Source organism: Coenobita brevimanus, chromosome 71 (assembly GCF_032717465.1).
Source record: "Coenobita brevimanus isolate Jiangsu-jjx chromosome 71, ASM3271746v2, whole genome shotgun sequence".
Lineage (NCBI taxonomy): Eukaryota > Metazoa > Arthropoda > Malacostraca > Decapoda > Coenobitidae > Coenobita > Coenobita brevimanus.
In genome coordinates this window covers 36,938,055-36,950,462 of record NC_137024.1, presented here as the reverse complement: position 1 = coordinate 36,950,462, position 12,408 = coordinate 36,938,055, and the positions used below count along the sequence as shown (strand labels likewise).

The 12,408-nt window shown below is 42.4% G+C and overlaps 1 protein-coding gene across 1 annotated transcript in view; it reads right to left on the bottom strand.

Moving 5' to 3' along the window:
* The window catches only part of LOC145406749 (uncharacterized), a 73,877-nt gene that overhangs the window by 42,532 nt on the left and 18,937 nt on the right, over positions 1-12,408 (bottom strand). The window contains exon 4 of the mRNA XM_080277848.1: positions 7,643-7,847. Coding sequence (XP_080133974.1) covers positions 7,643-7,847 — 205 coding nt within the window. The remainder of the gene's footprint in view (positions 1-7,642; positions 7,848-12,408) is intronic.

Genomic DNA, 12,408 nt, shown 5'->3' with positions numbered 1-12,408 from the left:
ATTCACAGAAAACTCATCACTCAAACCTCCATTCACTCTTACCTGGGTGTGGGCACCCACATACATAGCCATAACCACTCTAACCAGCCACTCCTCCAAGCCAAGGTTTCTCATTGCCCAGTTCACCACCTCTCTAGGGACTGTCATAGGCTTTTTCCTTTGCTCTCTAAATTCTAATTTCTTAACACTGCACAACACTGCAAATTCCCGTTTGGTCTAGTGGCGAGGTATTGCAGTTTATTCATAAAAAATGAGCACGTGTGGCTTCCATTGCGATAAGCATCTACTCGCAATCGAAGTTAGGCAGTAACTGTTGGAGTGTTGGTGACGGGGAAACAGAGTTGCCTGATCGCAACAGTCACATTACCAAACTCCTCAATTTTCATTACCAAATTTAACTTTTTATAACCAAATTCGCAAAGCTAGCATTTATTTTTCACTAATTATATAAATTTCCCTTACAGGTGGCTTTACATCGAGTGACAAGCCAAATGGTTTCCTGTAAGCCAAGAAACTATTTACAACACTGGGTGGTAACCATATAACCAGACCATACGTGCTCCCTACGTGTCAGCAAGTGAGTTGGAGGAGGGTTAGTGCCCCTCCCTGTAAAACAAATAACTCAAAGTCAAATGACCACCCCTCACGGAATTATGGCGTCTGGCAATAGATAGATAGATATAAGTGGAAATACATGTAATCACCCTTCTTATAATTAACAGCATGTTGATTATTTTCACACAATGTAGGCTAGCAGATTAATTAGGAAGAGCAAACAATCCACCATCTCCATCCTGTGTATCCTCATAAATGTGAAAAATCCGTTTGGTAATACAGTACATTACAGTATTCTGATTCATTACCAAACAAATTTTTCATTACCTAATTAGCCCACATTTGGTAATGAAAAATAACAAATGGCAACCCTAACAGGGGAGGGGGGAGGAAGGAAGGGGTGAAGGGGACGTGGTGTACACAGCTGTTGGCGCCGCGCGGCAATTTCAAATTACGGGTGGGGAAAAAATTAGGATTTTGGGGGGGGATTTTTTTCTTTTTTTGGCCATTTTTGGGTTCTGAAGGTCCAGGCCCATAATGTCCAGTAAGTGGGGTGTCCGGAGAGTGAGTGTCTGGATAGTATGGGGATTACTGTATATATAAATACATATATATGTGTGTGTATATATATATATATATACACAGTAGAACCTCTTTGGTCCGGACCCCTTTAATCCGGGTTTCTGTTAATCCGGACAAAATTTATAAATAATAAGCTCCAAAAATATGTTGAAAGTAATTCTAAAGTCATTTTCAGTATCGGCGCAGAAAGCGATCATCATTCGTTTAGTGTCGGATCACGCTAGGTCGCAGCATGGGTGCCTGTTTAAACACATGCTAGCATTCGTTCCATCAACTAGTTCACCAACCATTTATATTTTTACGTTGTATTTCAAAAGTTAATCCTCCTTACAGTGCCCCTTAATGCAAGTGTAGCTTCTGTAATGAATAAAGGTGTTAAAAGGAGGAGTTTGCTTACACAAAAATGGGTCAGAATATTCTGCAGTGTTTAGTGATTACTGTAGGTTATTTTTTGTACAGGTAACTCGCACGGAACACGTGGGTTTCGTTCCTACCGTGCCGTGTTAGGTGCGAAATCGCGTATATTTAAACTACTCCGTATTTTGCTCCCTAGACCCCCCAAATGTGTTGCTTTGCTGTTATCTGTCACTAGAAAGCACTTTAAGTGGTTAGAAGGTTTATTTAATGTTATAACTCACAAATACAGTACTCCAGAGCAAAACTTCAACACACAAATACTGTACGTAAACACAAGGAAACATTCCGACGCCGATCATAGGTAATCATACAAATTAGGTTAACTGGTACCAGTGCTTTAACTTACAAGTACATACCAGAACAGTACATATTTAACTTAGAAATGCAGTGCTGTGATATCGAATGATTTCAGTACATAATCTGTTAGGAATGGCTGGAAAAAAAAAATGTTATGAATACATTTACACCTTTTTGATATATGTTTATGGTAGTTTCGAGTTATTTTTTATGTTATCGTTGTGCCCATGCTTGGAAAAGGGAGCGAAAGAGTTGAATTTTCAGTCCTAAATGAGAAAACTGCACGTCCTCCAAGGCTAGACTCTGCCACGGGAGAATAAAGTGGAGGGTCAGTCCGATTAGCAATAAGGAAGTTGTGTCACAACTTCCAGCTCCCACACCACAAGAATGGCTAAAAATAGAATCGTAATGCAGTTTCAGAACTAACAATAAGTCTAATTATTACGAATACAAATACAAAGCAGAAATAAATACGTTTACAGACGGGGAAAACGTATTTCTTCCGTCATAACATGTTCATCTTTCTCTATCATTTTACGTTCATCTTTATCATTTTACCTTGTTATTTTCGCAATATATATTGCTGTCTCGTAAACAGGGTGGTTGTTTGTGTTTTGCAAGGGAGGAAAAAGGTTGTATTTTCTGTCTGGGTTGAGATAATGGGTGTAACTATGTGTGGTTAGGCATGGCCACGAGTGAAAAAATCGTACATCCACCCATCACGATAGCCGGTGGTGAACTGACAGATGATACATGAGACGGTGAAGTCAAGGTCATGTCCCAGATTTTCTTTCACTTCTCGAAAGTTTTCACAGTTTTCTACAAGTTGCAAACCATTACAGCAAACCTGAGCAAATAGGTTAAGATACCAAGACAAAAATGTATTTTTCTCTTATTATAAGTCTTTAACGAACAAACAAAAAAAAGGCAATATTCCGACGCCGATCATGGGTAATCATATTAATCAGGTTAACTGGTTATAAGGCTTTATTTAATGCTTTAATTGCTTACAAGTACATACCAGAACAGTAAATATTTAACTTACAAATACAGTACCATAGAAAAGCAGTACAGTAAGAGTTTAACGAACAAACAAAAAAGGCAATATTCCGACGCCGATCATGGGTAATCATATAATTCGGGTTAACTGGTTACAAGGCTTTACTTAATTATTTAACTTTATTTAAGTGCTTACAAGTACAGTACATACGAGAACAGTAAATATTTAACTTACAGATACTGTACAGTATTGTGGAAAAAACGAACAAATAAAAAAGGCAATATTCTGACGCCTATCAGGTAAACTGGTTATAAGACTTTATTTCTTGCTTTAACGTTATTTAATAGTACTTTAAGTTGCACATAAACTTACCAGAACAGTGCAGTACTGTAAATATTTAACTTATAAATACTGTGCTACTGTACTCGGGAATGTCTCACTCACTGAATAATTTCCCGCCTAGATCGTCACATAATCAAAACAAACTGCGCGCTGTGGTGACGTTCGAGGATTTGATCTTTCAAAGGCCTCTCCTGCGTTAATTTGTAGTTTTCATAATGGTTTTTTAATCTTACGTTGTCTTATATGTATCCCAGCCCTTACCGTGTATAATTGCGAGCGCGTTCCGTGAGATCGTGTTCCGTGCGAGTTACCTGTACTTAAATGTGCTTTACTTGTACATCAAACATTAGCTTCTTGCCCATATGCGTGTTATCAATATGCCAAAGATGACAATGTATTTTCTGCCTACATAAGTTATATTTTTATTCCAAATATTAGTTAATTAATTAATTTATTTTTTTGCCTTCACGGGCCTTAGTCACTTACTACAATTTAAAATATGGGCTAGCTTCTTGTCATGGCCTTACCTGTAAATTATGCAATACAAAACTGTTGTACATGATTAGTTTTGTTATTTTAGTATCCTTTCATCTTTTGCAGTTACGTAGGGTTGACATATGCCACATATGTTAATAATTAACAAACATACCATATGTAGATAGAGTTTGGTATGAACTGGAGATTACCCTGATGGTCTGGACAATCTGCTAATTCGGACAACCCTTCCCCCCATATAGTCCGAATGAGAGAGGTTCTACTGTATATATATATATATATATATATATATATATATATATATATATATACAGTAATACCTCCAATATCTGACGTAATAGAGCCACAGGGAGGTCCGGATAGTGATCCTGTCGGGATATTGGGCCCCAGCTTACGGACTTGTACTTACGGATCCTAACTCAGAGAAACACCTGTACAACTCCCTCTGGACATGCATAGCACCTATTTAAGACCCAAATCACACCAATAAGGCACATAAAAGACTGAAATAAATGCAAAAGAACCATAGAATGCGGTTTTTGAGGTAGGTTCATACAACATTCAACATTCTGGGTACTCATAAGTCACTGGCTCCTGGACTGGTACTTATGGACCCTAACCTAGCCTAACTCAGAAAAACACCTTCCTACTGCACATGCATAGCACCTAAGACACAGCATATTCACACCAATAAGGGACATAAAAGAGTGAAATGAGGTGTCTGAGGTAAGTATAGTATGGAAAATAGAGTACAGTACAGTATGAAACATTCTGCCTACTTACAGCAAGTCCATGGCCATCTCAATGAATAACCACCTCCTTTCGGACTCTGACAGCAAGAAGGATTTCCTGAAGCACTTGCAGTACACTGTTCATGAAGTCTTGCACTGAACTTAGTCATTCGCACTCAGAAGTCCATTCTCTTCACAGTGCGCTCTCTTGTCTAACTTATGCTCCGCTGTAACTTAATAAGTGTTGCACTCTGCACTTTAACTTTTTCCACTCTTATAACCATTTTCTAAAGGAAAAACCCACAAGTCTATTTACGTTAAATTTAGTTCAAAAATTGTCTTTTCACTCACAACTGTAAATCCTTAACACAATGCACAGTTTTTTTCACTGCACAACACTGTAAATTCCCGTGTGGTCTAGTGAAGATGTTCTTGGTGTCTATTCACTGTCAGAGTCCGAGAGTATCACTGGCAGGTGACCTAGGGGTGCGTCGCTGGGTCGTGGTGATGGCGTACCCACTGCAGACGACTCTGAAGACAGACGCAAACTCACGTCGAGCGGTGACTCCATCGTGGCTGATATGCTGGGCTGTGGCTCGGAGCATGAGGGCCTGTCTTGGGGAGGCAACGGAGTGGAGCCAGGGCTGAGCACAGCGGGGGTCACGGGCCTGAAAAAACTGTCAATCGTTGATTGACGCAAGGAACGACGATTCTGACAATTGATGATGCGCTGCCTGAAAGCATGCACTTCCTCCACAAGTCCCAAGGGCCCCATCTCCCTGTCGCAGTCCGGGTGTTCCAGGTAGTCCAGAATGAACTCTAGGCGTTCCCGGAGTGTGCTCAGCTTGGGGATGGCTGGAGTTGTGTCATGCTGAAAGGAGTCCGCATCACCATCGCCGTCCTCGTCGGAATCTTCAAGCTGGGTACTGACACCTGCAATTGAAGATGCGATCTCAATATCAGACAACGTCTGATACCCAGGATCGCCCTCGTCGTCATCCGACCACTCACGCACATCGTCCACATCAACATCGTCGCCATGCTTAAGTAGATGTGCATGGAAGTCATCCACATCAAAACCTAGAAAATCGTACTCCACATCCGTTCCGAGAAGCAGACGAGACCAACCATTTTCTAGAGTCTTGACAGGGACTTCCTTCCATGCACTGGCCCAGTTGTAGATTGCAGACTTGATGTCGTAGCGGCGAAGGTTTTCCAAAGTCCGCTGGCCTCGCTTGTCCCGTCCCTCCCTGCGCTCGTCCTCGTCCTCGAGAACAACCATCACCTCATCCAGGAACTTCTGTCGGTATAGGTGCTTTGTTGCCACGATCACTCCTTCGTCCATTGGTTGGATGAGAGCAGTCGTATCAGGTGGCAGAAACATGCACCTAATCCGGCCATTCTCAGCCACCAAGTCCTTGTCGCACGGGTGGGCAGGTGCATTGACGAGGAGAAGGAGGGCCTTTACCTGGTCGCGCGGGATTCCCAGTGTCTCCGTCTGGTAATGTATGACCTCCTTGACGAAGTGGAGGTGGAACCAGTCTTTGAAGATCTGGGCTGTAAAACATGCCTTCAAAGAATGGTACCAGACAACAGGAAGGACATCCATCACCCCATGAAGACACCAAGGCTGCTTTGCACGGCCAACAATAACGGGCTTAAGCCGGTGCATGCCGTTAGCATTGGCACAACACAAAGCTGATATCCGTTCCTTGGAGAGCTTGCGGCCAGGTACACGCTTTTCCGTCTCCTTGGCTAGAGTGTTCATTGGCAAAGAGCGATAGAATAAACCAGTTTCGTCAGTGTTGTAGACCTGACCGAGAGTGAGGCCCTCCCTGTCGATCAAGCCCTTCACCTTTTGCCGAAACTCGTCAACTCCATCCTCGTTAGCATCCAAAGCTTCGCCATGAGCTTTACGGTTGGTAAGGCCATGCCGTAACTTGAATGCGAAGAGCCAACCCTCAGATGCCTTGAAGTCTAGGGCGTCGCGAAGCCTGGCGAACTTCTCAGCAGCAGCCTTCAGCTCCGTACCACGTACCATCACACCAGCAGCACATTGCTGTCGATACCAGCAAACTTCAGCAAACTTGGGAGTGAACATCATATTCCTCTCTACGTTGCGTTTGCTTCTCGACGAGGAGTCAGCCATGTACTGCATGAGTTTGTCTCGGGATCTCTTAATATCAAACAAAGGAGATCGGGCCAGGTTGAACTCGCGGAGGATGCAGGAAGAAGACCACCCCGCATCTACTTTCTCCAAAATCTCCTGCTTCTTCTCCAGAGTCAACACCACTCTCTTCCTCTTCTCAGGTGGCGGGGCCATCATCACACACACGAAGGAGAGGCACAAGAGCAGCAGGAGTGCCTGTAGCAGGTAAGGCACCACCACAAAAGTGAGCACGTGGGCAGCCATGATGACGAGCGTGTACTTGTGATGAGAGACAGGCGGAAAGTGGGGAGGATGCAGGGGTGCTCTAGCGGACATCGGAGGAATGACGCGCCACAACAAAGCTGTCCCGCGCCCCGTGCGCCAAGTTCAAATTACGGTCGAGAAAAGTTCGTTTTTTTTTGGGGGGGGGGGGAATATTGGATCCCGGGACGATTATGTCCGGTTGGGGGGGGGGGGGGATGTTCGGATATTAGAGGGATTACCATATACATATATGTATATATATATATATATATATTCTTTTCTGGAAAAATATGGGGCTCCCAGAAGTCTAACCCCCTAATTTCCACGTAAATATGTGTCATGTTTTAGCATGAACTTGATTCAGCACGAAGTTCTACATAACCAATCTCGTGTTGTACAGGGACCCTACTAAATCCCACTTGCTGAGGTTGCTATTGTTGTCTGTCTGAATGAACAGACCCACTGACCATAGGTAAGCAACTGCTTTTTGAGGGGCTGTCCTACTGGCAGAGTACAATATATATATACCATGTAGGGAACCAGCAGACTCTTGTGGTATACAGTACCTCACCAGAGTCGGACCAAGGTCCTTCCCCACTGTAAAGTGTTGGTAAATATGAGGAGGTTTGTCTCCCAGGTGAATGTTGCAACTACTCCACTCAGGGTCCACATTGTCTCCATGTGTAGGTTCCTCTCAGTGCCACTTACTGAAGTTAGCTATGATATTCCATACTAATACTGAAACATATGATAATATTCAAGACAACAATTATTGCAAAAGACAGGATACAACAACAGCAAATATCTTACCTGTGCACTTCCTCCATTTATGGTGGTAACTCCATTTAAGTGATCAACATGCCCCTTCCCATCCTCCCCTGCTTCCCCTCCAAGGCCAACCTCTTCCTGTGTTGCAACTTCTGCCAGGATCTTTGCCCGCTTGGATCCTAGTATACAGCCAAGGTCATCAGCATTGTAGTGGCTCAGGTCCTTGCCTCGTGTAAACTTATGATAGCTAGAAAACCACAAAAAAATGTTAGTATTCAAAATACATAACTGCTGGCAGAAGTAAAAGATTCATTATCATCCTGACAATACTTCCCACAAATAAATGACGTGGACATAATCTTGACATGGGAATAGGAATCATGATGTTTATGTATCATTTAAAAAGGTTTCAACATGCTTACATGTGTCAGCCTTGGTCACCTAATAGTGGCTCTTCATGCTGCTCGATCTCTGGCAGCGTCCCTGTTCAGTCCCTTACCCCTGAGGTCACACTGTCTCTAAGACCTCATCCCAGGACATTTTCAGTCAGCCTCTCAAAACCCTACTCCCAATATTCACTTCTTACTTTCTACACCCACCTGTCATCCTCCATCCTCTCAACATCCTCAAACTATCTCAATCTACCCCTCCTCATCACAACACTAATACAGTCAAGTCCCATCCATTACCTGACATGGCAAAAATGAAAACAAGAATGCAGGAAATTAGTTTACTGTATCAAGAATGTACAAGGAGAAATGGGCCACACATCTAATCTCATCATTCAAACTGCCATTCACAGCTTAAGCTGTATAGTGCTCAAGATCATCCTTCACTTAACTCTGAACTGAGATGTTGTCTGTTGACAATTATTACAAGGTGTAATAAAAAACTCTGACAATGGTCTCATCCATTTGTAATGAATGGCCATTGATTCAGGCCATTTTACCATTTATAAGCCATTCTTCTAAATGCCATATATCACCAGACAACAAAATATGTGGTTCTGATGCAGTGTAGCATGGATAAACATGTGCTTATATGACATGCTAACTGTCAATATTTTGCTGTCAACTGTGTTCCACATTCTCACATGACCAAAAAGTGCACTGTGTTAAATCTCCCTCCAGCCTGATTTGCAGGGTATATCAGATCCTGCATTCTTATCCACTGTCACAACAAAGAATGAAACCTGAGGTTACACATATATCCTAGAGGCCAAAAGACAAGAGCTCCCAGTGGAGGACGTCAATGTCACCATGACCTCATAAAGTTCATCAGTAAAGATCACAGGCAAAACTCACACTGCTTGCATTTTCTGAAGTGGAAAGAATTGTGCACACAGAATATATCCCCAGATGTTTTACCATTATTGCAGCATTTTACAGGGAAGTTCTGAAATAAATGCGTGAGACAATGAGATGCAGACAATGTGAGGAATGCAATGGTGGGTGGCTACTGCTTCTCAACAACAGGCCTAGTCATACATGACTTGCTACTCAGCAGATCTGGGTCAAGAATAATATTCCATTAAACCGAACTTTACCTAATTCACCTAACTCAGTACCATGCAACTTATGGTTACTCTCCAAACTGAAGGCCATAATGAAAGGACACTGTTTTGACACAACTGAAGAAATCTAATATGAAACTGTCCTGAAGAGCACCAAGAATGAAGAATTCCATTATTGTTTTTATCAGTGGCAGCAACACTGGAATAAGTGTGTGGATGGAGGAGGAAAATAATTTGAAGTGGATTTTTGAAGTATGCATCTGATGTTCAGTAAAACTGTTTGTTGACAATTATCAGAACTTTTTAATACTCCATGTCTAATTTAGTGCCATACATGACATAAATAAATCCCTCACTGAATGCTGCAGAGCCAACTATTCTCAGCCTCCAGCTTCACCATGGTTAAACAAACTCTACCATATGCCTAATAACTGGCAGACCCATACTTTGGCATGTCGTATACTGAGTATCATCCTTTCATATCGGTAAATTTTGTGTGTGAAGGAAACTGGAGGATCTGAAACTTTTCCTGCAGTGCTCTGAATTTTAATCTTTAAATACATGTACAGTATTTTCCCTGGTCATACTATACTATGGTAGATACTGACCTACAAACTGACACACCCAAACCTAAAAATCTGACCTTTATCTCACCACATTAAAAACTACTTGTGATGTAACAAAAATAAAAATAAAAAGGTAAATGATTAAATAAAATCCCAGAAGTAATTCCATTATGAGGTGGTATGTGGGGGCACTCACCATCCACTTACTTGATGTAGTGCTGCTCTCAGGTGGCTGCCCTTTCCTCTCTTCCTTCCTTCTTTCCTTCCTCCCTATGTTGTTCTCTCCTTAATTCTTTACTTTTCCTTGTCTACGGGTGATTCTACATTAAGTGACAAGCCAAATGGTTTCCTGTACACCATGAAACCATTTACCAGGCTGGGTGGTAACCACATAACCAAACTATGGCACCTAGTGTTTTAGTGCGTAATTAAGGTGCTCCAACTGGATTAAGCCTGTGTCGGTTCATTTCCAAGGGATGACTGGGATTTATTGCTCATATAATGCCACTCATGGATGAGTGAGGCTGGTCACTCTCATTGTAAATGTCAGGACCAACTTGCCTAACCCTGGGCCCCTATGCTTCTCATGGGGCAACACGGGTTTAGATGCCGGATGGATAGATGGATGACTAAAATGAGAGAGATTCACCTAATATCATGTGTACTGTACTGATACTTCACTATATTCTCTTTCACATCATGTAAAACTGGCTTAAAGCATGGATTATTATTATTATTTTTTTTTTTTACATCATGGGATGGATGGGAAATTTATGCTTTGTGGTTAAAAATACTGTACTCCACTCCAACATAATGGCATATCATTCACATACCGGTATTCTTTTCTTTAACATGCTTCATAAATAGCTGTGAGGCCATGACTATGTTGACAATCCCTGACCTGTGCATCTCCATATATACTTTCTCTATCCATTTTGAAAAAATGCCTATACTGTACATGGTGGAGCTGTGACCCTGGGTGAAACAGCTGCAGCATGCACCTGGCAGCCAAACCTCATCGTTTCCCTGCACCTCACTGTGGGAAGGACCCTAATTCAACCCCAGTAAGATACTGTCTACCATAAGGAGGCACCAGACACACACATACACTGTACTGTACCTGTGGGATGGCCTCATCAAAGCAGTAGCTTACCTGGGGTTGACAGGTTTGCTCAACCAGACAGACCAGCATTATGCAACAACAACCTATTCTGACCCTTCAACACTTGTTTCGCTTCTTCAACTTTCATATCCTGCTATCTCACATTCAACTGCTATATCCAGCATCTTCTTGACTGTCTGTGCTCCCTCCAATGCACAATATCATTCAAATATTCCCTTATCCATTCAGCGGTCTCAACCCAAGATTATCTTGTACACACCTTGTAAATAAGTGCTGCCTACTTCTTCTTTTGCCTTTATCATTCCTTTCCTATCTGCCCTCTTCTCTTCCTATTTCTCTCATCTTTCCTATCACCTCTAACTCTTCTTTCCTCTTCAGATGGCTTTACACTGAGTGACAAGTTTAATGGTTTCCTGTAAGCCGGGAAACCATTTACAATGCAGAGTGGAAATCACATAACCAACCCTTATGTGTTCCCTATGTGTCAACAAGTGGGTTGGTGGAGGGTTTGTGCCCCTCCCTGTACAACAACCACTAACTCAAAGACAAATGGCCACCCCTTATGGGATTATGGTATCTGGCTACTGAGAGATAGATAGGTAGATGAGAAATGAGGAATATATTTCACATAATAAAGGATCTGGTCATTGGTTTCTCAAAAGTGCCAGTTCATTCTAAGTACAGTACTTCATTAGTGCTCAACACACACTATGACCTTTACAAGAACTGTGACACTGCTCAGATACTGTACACTACAATAAAAACTCCATATGCAGAAAAGCAGATGTTTTCATCCATCACAACACCTCTCTCAAGACTGTAGTTCCTTAAACCGAGAAAGGCTTTGAACTTTCCCTTAAAGGGTTTACCAGAGGTCAAGACTAATGACATGGGCAAACTACTATACAACCTAGGGGCCACAGAAAAATACAACCAATCATCAAGTTCCTGGCACCTCGAGGCATGGAGGAAATCCTTCACATCACAACATTACATTTGAGCATGGTGTTTGATGATGGCAACCATCATCCACTCTTTTGATGTAGTGCTGCCTACTTCTTCTCCTTTCTCATTCTGACTCTGTATCGTCCCTCTTCTCTTCCTACAGCTCCTTTTCCTTCTTGTCACATTTTATTACTCTCCTTTCCACTTCTGGTGGCTCTACACCGAGTGACAAATCTAATGGTTTCCTCTTACTCTAGAAACCATTAACAATGCTGAGTGGTAAGCATACAAGCAAATTACAGGGTGAAGTGGAGCATGCTACGGCGCCCCTATTAACTGCATGAGATGCAAATGTGGCATCCATCCACAAACCATACCTCCACACTTCTTCCTGTACCTCACTGTGGCAAGGTGCAATCAGCCATAAAGGAATACTGGTTCATTGCAAGGGATGGTCCTGAAGGGGAGGTTGTTTGCTGCAGGTGGTGGCTCTGTTCAGCCAGACAGACTGAAGCTGATCGACAGCAACAACATCAAGGCATTTTCCATTGATTTCGTTGGTTTCCAGGTCTCACACCTGTATGTCATACATCATCATCATCATCATCCAGACCTCATTTCCCACCCTCGGGTACGGTGAGGAGTAGCAACGTCCAGACAG